Source organism: Vicia villosa, unplaced genomic scaffold (genome assembly GCF_029867415.1).
Source record: "Vicia villosa cultivar HV-30 ecotype Madison, WI unplaced genomic scaffold, Vvil1.0 ctg.003036F_1_1, whole genome shotgun sequence".
In the NCBI taxonomy this organism is placed as follows: Eukaryota; Viridiplantae; Streptophyta; class Magnoliopsida; order Fabales; family Fabaceae; genus Vicia; species Vicia villosa.
In genome coordinates, this window is record NW_026706098.1 from 1 (window position 1) to 22108 (window position 22108).

Here is a 22108-nt window from a genome sequence, read left to right on the forward strand (position 1 = left end):
ACTGATGTCAGGTGAGATGTTCTTGACATTAGGTCTTGGCTTCTGATCCATTCTTCTTATAATTTTGTTGAATTGTTTGCCAAGCATAGCTATAGATTCAGATAGATTCTCTTCTCTACTTTCCTCTACTTCCTCTTGAGAGTTGGACACAAAGGCTATGCTCTTGTTCTTCTTTTCAGAATTTTCACTGATTCCCATCTCAAAGGTTTGAAGAGATCCAATTAACTCTTCTACCTTCATTTTGCTGATATCCTGTGCCTCTTCTATGGCTGTAACTTTCATATCAAATCTCTTAGGTAGGGATCTAAGGATTTTCCTTACCAACTTTTCATCAGACATTTTTTCTCCCAAAGCTCCTGAGGTATTAGCAATATCGAGTAAATTCATATGAAAATCCTTAATACTTTCATCATCCCTCATCCTTAGATTTTCAAATTTTGTAGTTAGCAGTTGAAGTCTTGACATCTTCACTTTGGAGGTGCCCTCATGAGTAGTCTTTAGGATATCCCAGACATCTTTGGCTAGTTCACACTGGTGCACCAGTCTGAATATATTTTTGTCAATTCCATTGAATAAAGCATTTAGAGCTTTAGAGTTGCCAAGCGCCAATGCCTCTTCATCTTTGTCCCACTCTTCCTCTGGTTTAAGAGTTTTGTTGCCATCTTTATCAGTAATAACAGGATGTTCCCATCCTTTGTTCACAGCTCTCCATGCTTTGCTATTCACAGATTTCAGAAAAGCCACCATGAGAGGTTTCCAATAATCATAATTAGAGCCATCCAGAATGGGTGGTCTCATTATAAATCCACCACCTTCTTTGTCCATCGAACCAGAAAATACCTTCCCTAGATCTCACCCAGTGAAAACAGGCAGGGTGCCTGCTCTGATGCCAATTGAAATTCTGGACTCAGACACGTGATGTCTTACAGGATGTCACGACATCACTATCTGAATGTTTTTAAACAAATGAACAAAGTGTAAACAGAAAACAACACAGGAAAATTGTTAACCCAGTTCGGTGCAAACACACCTACATCTGGGGGCTACCAAGCCAGGGAGGAAGTCCACTATAAGTAATATTAATTCAAGGTAATACAACTCAATATTACGCCTTTCACTTAATATCTACCCAATGCAACTTCAATCTAAACCGCTAGACCAGAGCTCCTACTCACTCCCCCTCAATCACAGCAGTGATGAAGAACTAACAGATGAAAAACAAAAGAAGACACTCTTCAAAACACAACTTGATCTTGCTTAAAAGCTTTGATCAAGTACAATGGTTCTCTTGCTTAAAAGCTTTGAGTACCTTTTACAACTCAAAACAAAACACATAGACCAAGACAATCATCATCATGATTGTTTGGCTTACAAGAAAACTACAACACAAACGAAAAACACAACCAACTTCTTGACGGCAAACCCCTAAAAAAAATACAGCAGCTTCTTCAAATGTTATAAATAACCTTGCAGCAGCTGGGCCTTGGATCCAATATTAGTTTTAAACCTAATTTAAAACCATTTCCATAAATCACAGATCCTATGAATAAACATCGCATAACGTTGTTCTGAAGCGAAACAATATCCAAAGTTTCCAAAAGAGGCGCGCAAAGTCTTAACAGATCAAACAACCATGCTGAGAACATAATAAAACACAGCAGCTTCGGATGTCATGACATCGGTCTTGACATCAGGTAAAAGCCTGCACAAGAAAAAACTTCAAAACAATGCATGTCATGACACCAGGTTTGACATGATAAAGACACTATTTGTTTTACCAAAAAATACAGCCAATCAATAACATCTACATTAAGGAACCGTCCAAGGTATCGACTTAGATCCAAAGGTAGATCATTAAGGAACCGTCTGAGGTATCGACTTAGATCCGAAGGTAGATCATTAAGGAACCGTCCAAGGTATCGACTTAGATCCGAAGGTAGATCATTAAGGAACCGTCCAAGGTATCGACTTAGATCCAAAGGTAGATCATTAAGGAACCGTCCAAGGTATCGACTTAGATCTGAAGGTAGATCATTAAGGAATCGTCCAAGGTATCGACTTAGATCTGAAAGGTTTTGAAGTTGTTTATTTGACTGCAGCAGTAACCTGAAAAAGGCAAAGTTAGTTTTTTATGCCATGTCATGATGCATGTAATGCGTTTATGTGACGAGATTCTCAAAATAAATGAGAACCTTGCATGTTATGTATGCATTTGTCGCGATGCATTATGTATTATGTATGAACATGTATGCAATTGTATGAATATGTTTATGATTTATGACGTATGACTATGATTTATGCTATTTGACACATCTTGATTGAGAAGGTGGATCTCCATGTCATTGTAATTTTGATGTTTGATCTTATCTTGAAGATGCTCAGCTGGGGATTTATGATTTCTTGCTTGGGGATGATCAGTAACTTGATGTGCCCAGACTGGGGATAAGAGATATTGATAAACCATGTTGGAGGAGAGCAAAGTGTCGGGGGACCGGCCGTGTTGAAGATGTAAACTCTGTCGGGGAGCTATGTCTTTTGTCGAGAGTATGTTTGAAGATATCTTCTTGAGAATTGCTCTGTGGGGATATGATCTTGTGAAATCGGAGTTGTGGGAAGGCATGGATGCCTTGAACATTGCCCCCAGTATTATAGTAACTACCATTCCTAGATTTGATTAGGACACACCGCTGAGTATTGATCAAGATGTCAAACTGGACTTGCATAGATTTGCCCCCGCTAGTAGAGACTTTGACAAGATTCGCCTCGCGAGGACTTTATGAGACGTGCACTATGGGCGACATGCCCCTAGTAATCATAGGCCAAAGACAATATCCCATGTTGGTTGGGAAGTAGCTTCAGATCTATTTGGATGCATGCCCCTAATTATTTTGGCGCCCTTGAGAGATTCTTCGAATCTTGACTTGATTGCCCCAGATTGATTTGGGCAAAGCGTGCCATGCCCCTTGTATACGTAGGAGACATTGCTTCTCGGAGTAATCTTGTCTGTCGGGATAACTTCCAGTCATTAGTTGTACCCTGTGCAAATTCTTTCTGTTGCTAACATTTGAAATTATGTAGCAGAATATGTTTAATAATGAATTCATGAGATGCAATGCATACGTCTGTCTTGAGTTTTTTGAAAACATTAAAACATGAGACGTAAAAGCGTGATATTTGTAAAAACGTGGTGTTTGTAAAAAAAATGAAATACCAACTCAGCATTTGTGGTGAACCTTAAGGAGTCGGGATACCTTTGTTACGACAGTATGCTTTTGAACTAACCATGCTTCAGTTAGGACTTTCAAGGGTTGTAGCGTGGCTTGGTTCACGGTTTAAGAAACAAAGGGTAAAGGTTCAAAATTTGATTGTACCCACCCCTCTTCGTGATGATCTTCAGTCCTAAACTCAGTTAATTTCAACTTATGCATTCAGGTTCCAAGAGACTTTTGGATTTGCACCTTTGATAATGACGATGGTTCACAAACAAAGAGAAATTTTTGAGATGGCAGTCACTTCTTCCTTTTGGTAGTCACAACATTGTGTTGTTCAGGAATTTATTGACTTTTCTTCTTTCATCTTTTTGATATCCTTAACTTTTGCCTAAACTGTCTATTTTGAGCATACAGTCAGCGGGACGCCTTGATTTTTGCCTAAGTCTTCTTTTTGATTTTTGACTTAGCAGGCTTTTCTTTGTATATATGTTTTTTCATTCATTTTTTTCTTTGAAAGACATTGACTGCCTTGCTTAATGATTGATGAAGCATTATTGGCTTTTGATTGGCACCTCCCATACTTCTTTGATGTGTGCGGATGAACGCTGGTGATTGAAACCTTTGTTGAAAGGTGTACTGAATGATTCTCTTAAAATAGAATGCACAGACAAATTAACTGAGAACTACCCTGCCCCAGGTTATGATCAAGGGTTTAAATTAGTACAAGAAAGAAACTTCTACTTCTTAGGCTCAAAGGGGTTGACGAGGGATTAACATCCTTATATCTTCATTGTTTAGGAATTGAAACAATGCCTGTACATCGTCAGCATAGTCCGCTCAAAAGCATACTGTATGAGGTTGCGATATCGTTCTCGTCATCCTCCCTTAAAAGGCTTACAGCTTAGCAGAAATTGAGTATCACAAAACATATGCAAAGTAAAGACATAATTAAAAATGAGTGGTAACGAAATAGTTTATTCAAGACAAAACATATGCAATGCACTAATGATTATTATTAAGACAGATAATGTCTATCATAAGTCGAATGTTTAAACAAACAGAAAAAGAAATTTCAAATGAAAGTAAATCTAATGATCTAAAAAGTTCATCCTTCTAAACATTAATCAATCTTGTCGTGACTAGGAACGGGAGCGGCGATCACTACAGAAGTCTTGGGATGATTGAATTCAATTTCACCAGCGTCGATCAAGTCTTGAATCTTGTTCTTCAACGCCCAGCAGCTATTTGTATCATGGCCAGGGCTATTAGAGTGATATGCGCATCTCGCATTGGGCTTATAGCTAGGGGCGGAAGTGTTGGGTTTCACAGGAGGATCCCTTGCAATGATCAAGTCTGCTTTCAGTAGATGTTGTAATGCCTGAGCCAGTGACATGTTGATCTTTGTGAACTGACGCCTAGGTGCATCTGACTTGTGTCTTTGTTGTGGAACTGGTGTAGAGATCAGAGTTGTCCCCACAGATTGGTGGTGTTCCTTGCGACCTTTCCGATTGTACACATCATTAGCCATATGAGGTTCCTTAGGTGAGTTGAAGTCAATGATCTTGTCGTCAATTAAATCTTGGATCTTATGCTTCAACGGTCCACAATCCTCTGTATCGTGACCAAGACTATTTGAATGATAGGCACATCTCGCATGATACTTGTACCCAGGAATAGGTTTAGTAGGAAATGAATATGGAGGTAATAGAGTTATCAAGTTCTGATTGAGCAGTTGTTGCAGAACTTGAGACAGCGGCATGGGTAACAGAGAAAATGATCGCTTAGGCTTGGATCTCTGATTATTTTGACCACTTTGATGCTTATGTTGATTCTTCTCCTTCTCGGTCAGAAGTGCCTTTAATTCTTCTTGCCCCTTGGCCAAGTGAAAGATTATTTTTCGGAACTGGTTATTCTGAGCCTGAAGATGTTTGACAGATTGTTCGAGATCCATCTTTCTTACTGAAATAAACAGCGTAAAGATGAGGCATTTGTTTTTATGAAACCTGTGATGTAATGTTCATGAATGTTATGATTATGCATATGCAATGTTTTCAAGGAATTAAAGGGACTTTTAACACATATTAAAAAAAGAGAAAAAAGACATTATTATTAATTAAATTACGAGTTCATAAGGTCATAATTATTTAGTTACATCAGACTGAAAAAGAAATGAATAATGACAAATAAAAAAAATAAAAGTCTAAATTCCAGGATTTTTGTCTTCTTGACGACGCCTCCTTTTCAGAACCCTGACTTCTTCCTTGTGTGCCTTGATCATTTCCTCTCTTTCTTGAACAAGCCTAGAAATTTCATTTTCCCATGAGTTAATCTGATCCGGGGAAACGAAATCTTCAATTTTCCATTTACGAGAAAAATAGTCAAGTAAAGTCTCTCGCTCTTTAGCATCTTGTGTCAACACTTCTTTTTCAGCTTCAACCTTTCGTAAGCGTCTCTCAAAGTCATCCCTTTCCCTCTTCAGTTGGTTAACAGTTGCAACAAGATCTTCATTTGGAGTAGGAACATACGGCTCGAATGCAATTGGGACAGCAGGAGGAGCTACCCTTGGTACTATGGGCGTATCAGAAGGGTAAGGCATCCCAAATTCCATAACTCGATCATAAACCCATTGGAAGTACGGGTCCCATGGCATGTAATTTCTTCTTCCTATATCTTTTGCACCAACTTTCTTTACTTTCGACCAAGCCTTAATGAAGAGATCTCTTTTCTTTGACTTATTTGAATCATAGCTGAAGTATTCTGAACTGAGATACAAGGAACGTGGCTTATCCTTCAAAGCAAAACCAAACTGATGTCGAGCTAGAATAGGATTATACGTTATTCCCCCACGAACGCCAAGAAGCGGTATATTAGGGAATTCCCCACAACTATCAAATAGTAAAGTTCTTTCAAACTTCTTTTGGCACCAAATGACGTTGTAAAAAGAAAGCTTCATAATTCTTTGAGACCAAGTTAAGCCTCCTTCATTCTTTCTTACGGAGAGAGCTAAGTGCGAAATAAACCACTTATGCAATAGCGGAGCACATCCAAGGACACAACCTTTCCTTTTCAATACTCGGAAGTGAATAGAATGTAACAAATCACCAAGTAAAGTAGGAACGGGATTCTTACTTAGAAATATCTTGATAGCAGTCACATCAACAATTTTGTCATAATGGAAGAATAGAACTTGTCCATAGATTAAAAGAGACAAAACAGCTTCCAAAGCATCCATACTTGAAGCCTTAGCAAAAATCTCCGCTTTTTCGTAGAGGAAATCAAGGGGTAATCCAGAGTACTCTTTCTTACTAATCCAAGCTTTATCAATCTCAGATCTTGGCAAGTGTAGGGCAGCAGCGATGACTTCCAACTTAGGATCTTCTTCTTTACCAGTATAAGGGATTTGGTTGAGCACAGGGAGCCCCAGCAAGTGTGAGAATTCTTCCAAAGATGGTACCAACTGAAAATCTCTATAAGTGAAGCAATGTAGTAACGGATCATAGAATTGAATCATGATGTTGAAAAGAACCTCATCCACATTAGTTCGTACTAAACCGATAAGTATGTTGAGAGACTCACTGAATCTGAGAGAACCAGAAATGTTATCGCAGAAAACCTTTAATGGAGTAGGTACTTTCTTGAAATTGAGGAAGAACGGTTTACGGCCTTTGGTTTCCATATTCAAACAACCTACAAAACAATATACGGTTAAAAATCCCCAAATCCTTGAAATGGGTTAGCCATGCCATGTATGAATGATGCATGTATGCATGATGCACAAACACAAATAAGTCCACACAAATCACACAATTTCCTTAGGCTTGGCTTGCATGGAGTTTTAAATCATGTGAGATACCCTTCCCAAAGGTGTTTCTAAGGATGAAGATGATATCCGCAACGGGTTCTACCGAGTTACCCAGAATTGTCAGCCCTCCTAAAGCACCCTCGAACATGATACATACATACCATGCAATGATACTTTGAGAATGAACCTATCTGAGTTGTAGTATCGGGTAGCGACTATGCTCTCAACATACATCAAGAGTAGTCCCCCCACTACGTTCCTAAAAGTCAAGATGGGTTAAAGGTAACTAAAGGTCCTTAAGCTCCGACTCACCCACAGACATCCGCACGAACCTCCCTCATACAAGAGAAGCATGCAAACACCCATAGAGGCCTAACTTAAGCGTGAACTCTCATATTGACCAATCCTCCACATACATGAAGGAGGTCGCCATGACTATGCCACTTCCTATCTTAGATGTACTTGAATCCGGGTGTAGGATTCGTCCTTCAGTTAATTCCCAAAACGCCCCTGAAAAATAAAACAAACAAAGAAAACAATAGAAAACATTTAAAGTGTTCCTAAACTTTTAAGGTAACCCCTCTTTTATAAGAAAATTCTCCCTAGCAGAGTCGCCAGTTCTGTAATACGGTGAACTGACTTTATTCGAAATGTCGCGGTTAAGCATGAGTCGCCACCGACTTTTATTTTATCCAAATTAATCAGAAAGGCTTAAAGAACAGGAAAAACCTTTTAAATAAAAAATAGGATTCGGGGGGTAATTATGCAAAGGGAAGGTGTAAGGCACCCTTTGCATCCATGGTTTTCCATGGGCTCTTAATTGCTTTGCTCTTTGTTTTCAGAAATGTAGAAGAAGAGAATACGGACTTTAGCTCGTAAATGAGCGTAGCCATATTGAAGGTTTATGAGAAAGAATATGAACAAGTTTTTAGAGCAAGGCAAAGCAATTAGGGGCAATTACCTGGTTAGATGAAAAATGTTCTTTTAGCCTTTCAGGGTGAAAGGGTCTATCCATGCCATAAGAGGACAGGAAGCCTTTCATTTGGAGGTTGAAGGATCATTGAGAGTTGGTTCGCCATAAGACTGTCCCATGCCATAGAGAGGCAGGTAGTCTAAGGGAAGAATCAGAATAGCCTTTCGTAGGCAGCCAGAGGATACCTCAGCCTTTTCGTAGGCAACTTTCGAGGGTCGAGGTCATATTGGTGTATCGAAGGCAGCATCATTAGGGTCGTATGACCTTTGCATAACCGAGGCAACATGGCTGAGGTATCCTCGTATTCGAGGGACATGGCTATTCTATAAGAAACACAAGGCAACAGGCAACAGAAAGGCTACCCCAAAAGTGTGCGTGTGTGCACCAATCACGTGGTTTAATTCAGATATTTATCTTATAATTAGTTAATCTAGGTTAATTATAAGCTTGCACTCCCTAGAATTACTAACCATAGCAATTAATATTAAAATTAAAGCAATAGTGGGGAAAGGGAAACTGAAACTAGTGGGGGAAAGGGAAATTGAAACCAGCGGGATAAACAGAGCAATAAATTTGAAACAAGTAACAATTGAGATCAGGGTTTAGGGTTATCGACTATTCGTAGCTTTGGCAATTGGCAAACCCTGAAAAGGTGGGAAAAATATGAAACAGGATATATGTGAGTGCATTATCAGTTCAAATGTCAATCAGGGTTAACCCTAATTTAATAAGTAAAATAAAATAAAATAAACAAATATTTAAAATAGAAAGGAACACTTAGCTTTTGATTTGATCTGATATGGTTGGCAGTCGATGGTAGCCTCGGGGTTAACCCTGAAGATATTTGGCAAAGACAGAGGCAAAAAGAAATGTGAGTGTATGTGGAGTTCATTATATTTAAAGGGTAAACCCTAATTAAAAGGAAACAAAATAAACTTTAAAACAACAATTAAATTGAATACTCAGCTTCGGATCCTAATCAGGCGCATAGTCAGAGTGTATTGGAAGAGCAACCCTGAAAAAGGCACAGAAAAACAGATATTCTCAGTGTATGGAATGATCGTCGTGAACCCTGATTAGAATACAAATTGAATAAGATAACATACACGATTTAATTAATTATTGGTCTCGCGACCTAACTAATTAAATCAAGAGAAGATAAAATCAAACCAACAGATATTTTTTATGAATTTTTTAGAATAGAAATAAGATATATATGAATTTTTGAATAAATATAAGTAATATAATTAAATAAAAGAAATTAATGATTTTTAATAAAAGAAATATTAATTTATAAATAAATAAATAAATGAAGAAAATAATATATGTAAAAAGAATAATTTAAATAATATACGTGTATATATATATGAATTTAAATAAATAATATAAATGTTAAAAGAAAATAAATAAAATAAATAAATTGTTAATTATAAAAGAAAAAGTTTTGAAAATAAAATATAATAGTTTTTATATAATATAAGAGGAAAAAAACAAATAAAAATAATATATATATATATATATATATATATATATATATATATATATATATATATATATATATATATATATATATATATATTAATACATAAATTAAATAGGTTTTATGTAATTAAAAATAAAATTTTTTGGAAAACTTAACTGGCGATTCTGTGTGACTCACGAGCATGGTCTATGGTGCGTCCTCATGTCTGGAAGCATTGGATTGAGAGAGAGAGAAGCGATCGGACGGCCAAAGGAGTGAGAGCGCACTGTAGGTGCATACGCGCGAAGCAACGGATCTGGATGGATTTAAAATCTAAACGCGCGCGCTGGTCAGCCAATCAGAGGGAGACGCGTCATCGTCTTCTTCGTTGGAATTTCAGATTAGGGCTTTTTACAGCGCTTTTCACATACGCGCTATAAAAGCTTGTACATATTACACCTGCAAAATAGCGAACAGGGCAAAAACACCATAGAAATTTGGCGCACCCCTACCAACGTGCTCGTCTGGTTCTTGCGAACTCATTCATGGCCTCGATTTAGCCTAATTGTCCCCGCTTTGCAAAACCCCAATTTGAAACCCTAATATCCATTCATGGTGATTTACGGTATAGACACATAACGAGCAAATTAACGATGCAGAATCAATCTAAACATCCAAACAAGCAATAATATGCAACTTAAACATATATATGATGCATGTAAAGATGAAATCGTGAGAAGTAAAAAACGGCCAAACCGTGATGAATTATGGTCGATTAAGAGAGCTTCAGCCTTCAAGATTGGTTTGAATCTCTTCAGTGATCTTCCAGGAACGTTTCTGAGCGCCTTAAACACCTTGATTTTGCCTTAATCTCAAAAACACCTTTGAATTTTTTCCTCACTTTTTGGACTCGGGTAAGGGTTCTCTTTGCTGCAGATTCTCCGAACCCTTGCCTTTGGTTTGTTTGGGTACTTATAGGGACTGATTAGGGTTGATCAAAACCAAAGCAAATCTTGTTAAATCTTTGATTGCCTTTGAAGAAAAATTTGATTGAATTTGTTCATGAATATTTCTAATTATGGCTAATTGATCCAATCTTTTTCCCATAATCATGTGCACGAAATTCCCTTGTTTATGAGGCTTAAATGATGATTGGGATTGGTTATGAATGAATCCCCAATCATATCTTTGATTTTTCCTTTGATTATTTGATTTAAATTATATTTTTAATGAAATAAAAATTCAATAAAAATCAAATAAGTGACAATAATTCGTGGCAATTGATTTTTAGGTCTTGAATAACTTGTGGATCAAGATTGAATCAAAATAACTTGGGCCCATTTGCAAAAATATTCCAATTCTTTCACATTTTTCCCTCCAAAATAGTCCAACTTTGACAAGGCCTATCTCTCTCAATTTTTGAGGTATGGAAGTGTTCTAGGACTTTTTAGAAACCTTGAGGTGTCCCCTAACCAATGTCTTTGGTCTCATGTCAAAATAATTTTCCATGCTCCTTGTGTATCCTTTTGAAGAAAATGACTTTTTGTTGACTTTTGAAAAGGACCCATAATGTCTTGGTCCATATCTCTTGAATGAAGCATTTTTGGACTTGGCATGTGAGAGACAAAGTTGTAGAGAATCAAATTTCCTTCAATATGAGCTTTGGATGGAAAATTTTGGATGTTCCATGTGAGAGTTATGGCTGGTCAAAGTTCAGTTGACTTTCTCCTATACAGACCCTAATTTAGAAACTTTTTGATTTGTTGATTTTTGATCTTTCCTTGATGAACCATGATCAATACTTGATCAAATGGTGAATGATACTTCAATGTGAGGGTCTTGACAAAAAAATCAGGAGTTTTGACTGTTCTTTGACCACAGTTGACTTTTAGGTTAACCCAGTCGACTGTTGACTTTCTGAACAATTGAATGACCAATCCTTTGAGCTGAGACTTGATACTTATCATAGAGGTTATGTGAGATATATTGAGCCATATGGGATGCCTTGGAGCCATTGATTCATTGATTTTCCTTTGAACAAACCAAACCCTGGTTTTTGAGCCTTGTATAGGAGAATGTGTCTTGGAGCTTTATGTATTGATTTGAATTTGTATAAGAGAAATAGTATGGGCAAATTTTGGGGTATGACACCCATGTATTTGCTTCTCATGTTGAGCTTTTTCAGAGTTTCATCAATCCTGCAAAAAATCTCAAAGACATAGAACTTGCAAATAATGTTAGAAATGTTGAGACTTAATCCCAGCAACTGACATAGTAAACCAAATCAATTATCATGTTTCTCCCCCTTTTTGTCATAACATCAAAAAGCATTTAAAAGATTCAGATGAAAAACAGTATGAGTGAAGAAGATAATATTTCATTGATTCAATAAAATATCAGAAGATACAAAAGGATAGAATTAGATGCAAGAAACAGATGCAATAAACAAGAAAATAACTAAGACCAAGACACAATACGACTAGCCTAGCTTAGAAACTATTTTGGCCAGAAGGTTTTGAATCTCAGAAGTGCTTTCAGTCTGCATCTTCATGAAAGAGCGAAACTCATTGTGAGTATCCTCATGCTTGTCCAAACGAGAAGCTAGATCAGCTTGATTCTTTTGAAGAGCCTTCATGGCGTTCACCAGAACAGAAGGTTCAGCAGAAGAAGCTTCACAGCTATCGTTCAAAGGAGTAGCATGCTCAACAGCAGCATCAATCATGAGAACATCATCTTGATTTTCCTGAACACGAAGTTTCTCAGCAGGATGATTCTCAGCAGCGTGATTCTCAGCATCAGCTTTTGACATAGAAGCATCTTAAGCATATTCTGGAGCAGGGATATCAGAATCAAAATTTGCAAGAGCTTGAGGGATCTCAGTCAGATTCCTTGGAGGTGTAGGAGCAGCAGGTTCTGATGGGTATTCAACTTCTGGATATACCATATCTGGTGCCTTAGCAGAGGGATTCTCCCTTAACTAGTTGAATAAAGACTGAAAGTCTCCAGTCAGAACATGAAACTGAGGCTTCCATACAACCATAGCAAGAGGCTGCACTTCCTCAAGTTCATCGACAAATTCTTTCTCTTTAAAGGATCTCCAATTTCTGATTGGATGATAGTACCTACCATCATCAACTTCTAAGAAACAACCAGGAGAACCAGATTCCTCAGCCAAGCATCTCTTCTGGATGTTCAGAGCATCAAATTGAAAGTCCTTCTTAAAGATTTTCCATAAGCTTCAAATATCAACATGATACAACTTGGAGTCATGAGCAGCTTTCAAAGTTTCCATCCTTGTTCTGAATTTAAGCTTGAGCAAGTCAAAGCAGATATCAATAGAGGGTTCAGGAGGGTTAAAGGTGAAACGATAATCAGGGTACGAAAGGCAATAGGATTTGGATTTTCTTGAAGGTAAAGAAAGGGTGATAGAAGGTTTGAAAGAAGATGTAGAATCTGAGAAGGAGGAGGATGAAGATATGTTTTCAGAAGGAATGTGGAGGATAGTATTTAGTGGAGGAGGGTTCAGAATTTGTGTGGAAGGAGGTGGTTGGTTACTGTTTGGAATGGTGAAAGAATTGTGGGGTTCAGAAGGAGGAGGCTTTTTCTGAGAGGAACAGGCAGAAGAATCTGCACGAAAAGCTTTATGAATACGCTCAGCAAGATAATCATCAGATTGTACCTTGAGAGGATCGAAGGGTTTCTTCTGCTTCTTAGCTGGCTTAGCATGAGGTCCTTCTTCTGAGGCTTTTCTCTTCTATTTCTTTTCTTTCTTCTTCTTTTCTTTCTTTCTCAACTCATCCAGAGATGGAAGAGTTCTTCCTCGAATCCACGCAGGATCAACAGAAGTTTGAGCTTTGACACATGACTTCAAATAGCGCTTAACAAACTTGTCTAGCTCTTCTTTGAACATGTGAGAGAAACTCACAATAGGAGTTCTTCTAGTCTGAATATTGGGAAATATTCTTGGAATAGAAGTTACCTTTTCAATCAGCTTCATCATTTGTAAATCAAGAGCATTCAGAATACGTCCTTGAATGACAGTTAAGAACTTGGGTGAACCAACAGCTCTCAGAACATCCATCAAGTCACTTTCTATCAGAATATCTGGAATCATTCTGGCAAGAGGGGTAGTATTCTTCTTGAAATTTGGATTCTTCTTACGTTCTTCATCTCTTGATTCTTCAATATTTGTCTTCAAATGTTGAAAGAGAATGTGTGAGACATTAACTTTCATACCTTTTCCAATGCAGAAAAGTACATACTTTTGATCCTGATTGACATACGTAGCAGCAAGAGATAGCTTTCTATGATAGAGAGATCCTAGAATAATCTCAGCCCAAACTCTATAGGAAGGCTTCAAAGAAGTAGTGAGATGAGATGTGTAGATCCAGAGGAAAACAATTCTCTATCAACTTTCTCCCAATCAACTCTTCTAGGAAGAGAACCTATGATTCCATCTGTGTCATCAAGACCATACAGCTTCCTTATCATCTTCTCAGTCACAAAAACCTCATGCCCTAAAACGAAGGAGATGATAGCAGGTAACTATTGCATGAGTCCAGAAATCCTTAACCAAGAGAGGATAAACTGGTCCAACCAATCTTTCAAAGTAGTTTGACCAACCTTGTACCAGCATTGCAGCCTTGGTTTTGAAATCATGTTCCAAAAGATTTTCAAAATCCACCATTGTTTCGCAGAGAACTTCCAGTTCATCATAAGGGATAGAACAAGTCTTCAAAGGAAGATAAGCATATTTTTGTTGAACAAGATGTGCCGAAGACATTTTATGTTGAATACTTGAGGATGAAATCAAGAATGCACTCGAGATTCGGTTTAGAAACTAGGGTTTATGCAAAAACGAGAAAGAGAGAGATGAACGAAAGAGACAATGAATGAAGAGAGAGAATGTAAAGAGATGAAATGTTATAGAGATGTGTTTATATAGAGACGGATTTGAAATGAAATGCAATATGTGTTTGAATGAACAGGGTTACATAATGAAAAAGAAATACATTTAATAAAAAGTGATGTTAGGAGAGATAACGTAATATTTGAAATGATTTGCACAGTTACCTAGGGCAGCGTCTCATAAACTGCACGCATTCTTGTCCAAATAGAGTGAACACGTGTTCATCTTCTGGAATAGCTGTGACAACTGTTTTGCTTTAAAAGAGATTCTGAATCAACTTAGATAATGAAACGTTAGTAATAACAGAATCAGAACTTCTAATTGATCAATATCAGAACTTCTTATAAGAAGATAAGACAAAATCATTTCCGAACTAATCCATACGTCAGAACTTCTCATCTTCTCATTTTGGGCATAAATCCATACTGATATTCTTCAGAATGAACTTAAACCTATCTTCAGCAAGGGGTTTTGTAAAGATATCAGCCCATTGATGGTCTGTGTCCACAAAGTTTAAAGATAGAACACCCTTCTGAACATAGTCCCTAATGAAATGATGTTTAATCTCAATATGTTTAGCTTTAGAATGTAAGATTGGATTCTTAGATAAACAGATAGAAGAAGTATTATCACAGAAGATAGGAATGTTACTCTCATATATCCCCGGCAACGGCGCCAAAAACTTGATCGGTAAAATAGAAAGTGTACTATTTTGCCTCTGTAGTAATAATAGGGAAATTCCCCAAATGTCGATCTCAAGGACTGCACGTTAATATCGAGTTTCAATAGTGGTTTAATTAAACAAAAACTAATGTTGGGTTGTGTTTGCAAATTGTGACTAAACAATAATTAAAATAAACAGAAAAGTAAATTGGCTTTTTGACAAATATGAGTATTATGCTAGGGTAAAGTGTGTGATTGTTCCTGTAATAACCTCGGATTTAGATCTCCTCAACAAGCTCATACTATTTGTAACACGGTGAACTGACTTTTATTTTTATTTCGCAAACAATGTTGCGGTGAGCAAGAGTCGCCACCGACTTTTATTTTGTCCAATGTTAGGAAAGGTAAAAAGTACAGAAAAAGACCTTTTTGAAAGAAAACGGGCTCGGGGGGTAAGTTATGAAAAGGGAAGGTGTAAGCACCCTTTTCATCCGTAGTTATCTACGGGCTCTTAACTTGCTTAGCTCATGTTTTGTTTGTTTTGAATTGAAATAGGACGTAAGGACTTTAGCGTAAATGCGTAGCCTTTGCCTTTGAAAAAGTTTTTGAAAAGATGTTTTTTATTGAGCTAGGCAGGTTACAAGAACTACCTTAATTAACTGGTCTTTTTCTATGCTTTTTACGATTCCCAGGATTATCCATACTATATAGAAGTAGGAAATCCTTGTTATATTGGACGTGTTCGGGACATCAAAGGGTCATCGTATGGTCGTTGAAGGCAACAAGTAGAGGAACCTTTAGCAATATTCGAAGGGACGATCATTGTATCGGAGGCAACCACTCGAGGGACTAGATCATATTATCGAGGCGACATCGCGGGTCATCGAGGGACCATGATCTTTGATGATTTTAATTGAGGGACGTTTGCTAATGGATACCTCTACATTTCGAGGGACACGACCATGTAATCGAAGGCAACCAAGAGGGGCGTACCCTAGGGGTGAGTGAGTGCAAGTGTGTTGGATTCGATTTATAGTTTATCTTGTATTTTTACGTGATCTATCGTTTGATTTATTCTTACCATACACACCCTAATTTAAACATACATCTGTGCAGTATAATAATTAAAATACAGAATTTAAAGGTACAGAAAGGTAAAGATTTTCACTATGATATTTACATTTTACCTATGTACATTCTAGTATCTGAATAAGAAAATAGCAAAATAAAACAAACATGCGCCATACACGAGATTTTGAGAGGGAGAAGAAGAATCGGGAGCAATTAGAATTTTAAAAAATCTTATTATTTAACCTAATTATTAACTAATTACTAAATTAATATTAATCCTAATTAATTTAAAATAAACTATGTCTAATGAATTAAATCCTAAATTTGTTTAAACTAAAACCTTTTTTTTTTAATATTTAAAGTAAAGTTAATTTTTGTATTTTTATGATTTAAAAATTTAGTTGGCTGAAATAATTATCCTACTAAAAATAATTAGTGATCTAAACACCTAATACTAATTAGTTAATAAGTGAATTAATTGGCTAATTAGTGAAAATTAAAAAAAAAATAGAATGAAAAACATATTAAAAAAAAATGATAAACTAAGTGGCAAGAGGCATTAGATCCTGTGTGGTAATGTCCTGAAGGTGCACCATGGGGTTGCGTCATTGTGGCTTCAGATCGTGATCACTGGAGATCGGACGGTGAGGATGATAAGGCGCATCGTGGGCATATGATGGAGGGAAACGCTGGATCTGTGAAGAAGAATAAATGTCAAAAGAAACAAAATTGTCATGGGCAAGAGTTGAACCCCAGACAATACGATTACCAACAAGTCTTGCCCTTTGCCACCTGCGCCATGTACTTTTGTTGTTAACCACACACATATCAAACAATAAATAAGCAAATACATGATAAATGGTAGAATTCAAAAAAACAAGATCAGCGTGGGCCCAGTATGATACGCGAGGGCCAATGGAGAGAGGTGATATGCGCTGGGACTTTGACCGGCCAGTAATATCACTCAACAGCGCCACGCATTCATATGCTACTATTCATCATCTTGCCCAAAGTTTGCTGCGGATTTAGCATGGGAATTTGCTGCGCATTTTCTTACGAAAAATCCTTCGAACCCCAAAATCTGTAAAAACAACATTAGTAGAAACGGAAAAGAGCCCAGATCCACGTAAAATTGTGTCCTGAATTCAAATATGTGATTAGTTTTGTCATTTGAGCACTCTAGATATGGATCCGCGAGCCCCTCACGTGTGAGCCCTAACCATGGCATTTTTTGGTTCACACGTGAAACCTTCCATGTGATGCATCAAACCTGTTCTAAAACATGTAAATAACTCAATGCAATCATTAGCCATGGTTAAAAAACATTAAAACGTGAAAAAACGAATTTCAAATGCACACGAATATGAAGCGTGGAAACTATGCATTTAGAGGTGTTTTGATCACATCCCCCCGTCCATACCTGTCCTTTAGCACTTTATAAGGGGATTGGAATAGATATTTTTCTTTGAAAGAGGCTGGAAACAAGAATCTCGTATGCCCTAGTTCTGGAGAAATTTTGAAGCTTTGAAACGTGTTTTGGAGGCTAGGTTTTTCGTGTCCCAAGAGGCTGCACGAGTTATGAATATATAGTAGACCAAATTAGGGTTGAAAAAATATGGAAAGAAACAAGAGGTTTCATTGAAAAATATTTTGTCTTGAATGTGTATAAAAATCTTTCCATTTTTGTTAAAAACCTATTTTTCACGTGTAAACAAAGCCAAAGGATGTACTTGGACATTTTGATATGGATGGAAAGTTTTTAATAATTTGATTTGATTTATTTTTTTGATTTAATTTGATTTATATTGAATTTAAATAAATAAATTCAAAAATAAATATAATAAAACCATAAAATAAATATCAAATAGCCTTTGGGCCTTTAATAGACTTGTAATTTCGTGAATACCATGAAAATATTGGCCCATTACTAGAAAATGCAAAGTTCTTCTCTTAGGTTTTTATGCCATTTCTTGAAAATCGCCCACCTTGTACCAATCATATCTCCCTCATTTTTTATCACATGAAGGCGTTTTTGTACATTTTAGAAACCTCAAAGAGTCTTCTAAAAGATACTTTTGGTTTCACCTTCATTGAACTTACCATGTTTATTTACCATCCTTTGAGAAAAAACGTCTTTTTTGCGATCCTTTATGAGGACCTGTAATGTTTTAGCTTGTATCATCCAACTGGTGCATTTCTTGACTTTAGACCCAACATCAAAGTTGTAGAACATGAAATTTCCTTGAGAATAGGCTTTGGTTGGGCAATTTTTGATGAACCATGTGAGAGTTATGATCGGTCAAAGTTCAGTTGACCTTCCCTTTAGAACCCTAATTTAATAACCTCTTCCTTTGATGATTTTGGACTTGAATAGGAGAAATAGTATGGGCAAATTTTGGGGTATGACAGCTGCCCCTGTTCAATTTCCTTAAACCTGAGGATGTAGATTGGCTCGGATGCCAGTCAGAATCTGAAGGTTGAAGGAGATTGAACACTAGAATACTGAGAAATTTGCCCTTGATGATGTAGGGACTTTTCACAGATGGGATTAAAGATGCAATCCAGCCATTAATAATATGAAAGTCAGAATGAGTCGTACATTAGACTATATCCGAGCTTGAAGCATTGATAAGTGTTTGTTGGAATCTGAAGGAGATGTCGGAAAGAGCCGTACATTAGACTACATTTGAAGAGTGAACCATAAAATATACTTCATTTGAGAGAATGAGTCATTCATTAGACTATATCTGAAGGAGCATGTCAGAACGAGCCATACATTAGACTATATCCGGTAGAGAGTGTCAGAACGAGTCATTCATTAGACCACATCTGGAAGCAGGACATCAGAACGAGCCATACATTAGACTATATCCGGTAGAGAGTGTCAGAACGAGTCATTCATTAGACCACATCTGGAAGCAGGACATCAGAACGAGCCATACATTAGACTATATCCGGTAGAAAGTGTCAGAATGAGTCATTCATTAGACCATATCTGGAAGCAGGACATCAGAACGAGTTTATTCATTAAACCATATCTGAAGGAGAACATCAGAACGAGCCATACATTAGACCATATCTGATGAAGGATGTCAGAACGAGTTATTCATTAAACCATATCTGAAGGAGAACATCAGAACGAGCCATACATTAGACCATATCTGATGAAGGATGTCAGAACGAATCATTCATTAGACCATATCTGAAGAGGAATATCAGAACGAGCCATACATTAGGCCATATCTGATTGAGAATACCGGAACGGGTCCTACATTAGACCATATCTGATTGAGAATGCTTGTCGAGGCGGAACCTGAAAACAACGTTAGAAATACGCAATGTCATGATGCATGTATTATATAGTAACGTATGCAATGTATGAATATGATGTATGACTGATGCTTGTTTGGAGTGTTTTGAGAAAATAAATCTCTGTATCATTGTGACTTGGATATTTGATCTTGTTTTGAAGATGTGTAGCTGGGGATGGAAACGATTTGAATGATTCGTCTTGATGTACCCTGACTAGGGATAAGAGAGATGAATAACCCTGTTTGAGCAGAGCAAAGCGTCGGGGAATTGGCAGTGTCGAAGATGTAAACTCTGTTGGGGAGCCATGTCTTTGTCGGGACGAGAGCATTTGAAGATCTCTTCTTAATGAGTACTCTGTGGGGATATGATCTTGTGAACCCGACTCTATGGGGAGACATGGATGTCTTGAAAGTTGCCCCTAGTATTATAGTAACTACCATTCTTGGATGTCAAACTGGACTTGCATAGATTTGCGTCTGCTAGTAGGGACTTCGGAAAGATTCGCCTCGCGAGGACTTTATGAGATGTGCACAATGGGTGACATGCCCCTAGTACTTAGTATGATGCCCCTGACTGACCAGGAAGTAGCTTTAGCTCCATTTGAGCGCATGCCTCTGATTGTTTGGTATTTTTGAGAGATTCTTAGAATCTTGACTTGATTGCCCCAGATGAATTGGACAATAACATGTCATGCCCCTTGTACATATTGGCGTTTTAGCCAACTCAGTAAGTCGTGGAAATATTTCTACTCTTCGAAGCACTTCTAAAGCATGCCTGTCGGGAGGGCTTCCTGAGATTTGTGCTGTTATAAGCAATTTGCCCCAGTATCATGAGTTTAGGAACAATGCCCCCGATTAATCCGGGTCGGAGGTAATTTTCAACTATGCTTGGGTGAATGCCCCTGATTGTTCAATACTTCTGAGAGATTCTTCGAATCTTGACCTGATTGCCATAGATTGACTGAACTATTACTCAATGGAGTATCCAACTGCTTTTGTGCCCCTGAGGGTGATCAGAATTTGAGATATTCTTGCTCGAACTCAACGGAGTTCTGAAGACAACTTGTCCCTTAAAATTTTCATCTGCAGTTCATGATGGAAGCTTTCCTAGTGTCAAGTACTTGTTCATATGCAAAGATTGTTTAGTATGAGAAATATAATTTTAATGCAAAGTTCATGTTTGTCTTGAAGTTTAAAAAAGAAATTTTTGAAAGGATGTCAAAACATCGATTTTTTTATGAAAGGTGGTGCGATACCAACTCAAGTGTTTAGCAAAACTCCTAGGAGTCAGTTTACCGTATTCTCGTTACAGTATGCTTTCGAATTAACCCTGCCTCAATTAGGACTTTTAAAGGTTGTAACGTGGCCAGGTTCACGGTTTTTTAGAAGAAAAGATTTTTAGGCTCAAAAATTTTTATTGGTGCCCACCCCCTTCGTGATGTTCTCCAACCTAAGTTCAGTTAACTCGATGCGAGCATTCGTCCTTCAAAAGGAGTTTGAGACGATTGAGGAATCAATGAGGTGTTTGGACATGGCAGCCACTCTACCTTTTGCATTTGGTGTCTGATCACACGACTTTTTTCTTTTGTTAAGGAACTTTTTGTTTTGCAATACTTTCATTTTTCCCTAACTTTTGGCTAGCCAAATTCTTTTGAATTCCGAGTTTGAAGTCCAGCGGGATGCCCTAACTTTTGCCTTAGTCATTTGTTTTCAAGTTATTGACTTAGCGGGCTTTCCTTTTTTTTTTTTTTTAATTCGTTCTTTTTTCTTTTTTTTTTTGAGCAAGTCGTATGATCCTGAGACGTCTTTGATTTGTTGGAAAGATTGTGACTGCCTCATTTCTTGGTCGACGAGGGATAGTCGTTGTTGTATCGTCATATTTTAACCCCCCATTGCGAGAGATGACCATTGTGGTCTCGACTTTTCCTCAACCTTTTGAAGGATAACCATTGTTGTATCCTTAGATGCGAGCTCCTGCTGAATTTTGAACACTCAATCAGGTTAACTGAACACTACCCTGCCCCTGGGTTAAATGCGAGGGTTTTCTCGTATAGAAAAATAAACTCCTACTTCAGGGCTCAAAGGGGTTGACAAGGGACTAACTTCCTTATATCTCCAGTGTTTAGGGATCTGAATCAATGCCTGTACATCATCAACAGGGTTTTACTCGAAAGCATACCATTTGAGATTATAGGTATTATAGGTTCGTCATTCTCCCTTCAGAGTCATCATGCTTTATCACTGAGATTTTGGTATCACAAGCAAATAAAAACATATTAGAGCGAGAGCGAATGGATTTTTTCAAGACAAACATATTCAATGCATCATTATTATAGTTCAAAAATAAACAAGTATTGCATATAGACAGTATTGAACAAGAACAAGAAAGATTACGCATGAAAATGCATGAAATTACGAATTGCCAACATTGAGGAGATTTTCTCCGTATGGACTTATTGCTTCAGAAGGTCCATTGAGTCGAAGGAGAACTTCAAATTTGACCTGCAAGTGTGAATATGATAGCCTTTGCATCAATCAAGTCTTGTACCTTATCTCGGATTGGTTGGCAATTATCGATCTACTGACCAAGTGCTCAGAGAGGAAACCAAACCAAGTGTTCGTATCTGAACTACAGATTACTTCTAAGAAGAAGATTCTGACGAAGCCACAAAGGAGTTGTAAGTATCAAGCTTTAGGGATTTGAG

The 22108-nt window shown here is 37.4% G+C and overlaps 1 protein-coding gene across 1 annotated transcript in view; it reads right to left on the reverse strand.

Annotated features, from left to right (window-relative positions):
* Positions 1-5352: 5352 nt before the first annotated feature.
* LOC131640304 (uncharacterized) overlaps positions 5353-22108 on the reverse strand; it is a 51162-nt gene continuing 34406 nt past the window's right edge. The window contains exons 2-4 of the mRNA XM_058910717.1: positions 6789-6793; positions 5461-6650; positions 5353-5370 (exon numbers count right to left, since the gene is read on the reverse strand). Of these exons, the coding sequence (XP_058766700.1) occupies positions 5353-5370; positions 5461-6650; positions 6789-6793 (1213 nt within the window). The remainder of the gene's footprint in view (positions 5371-5460; positions 6651-6788; positions 6794-22108) is intronic.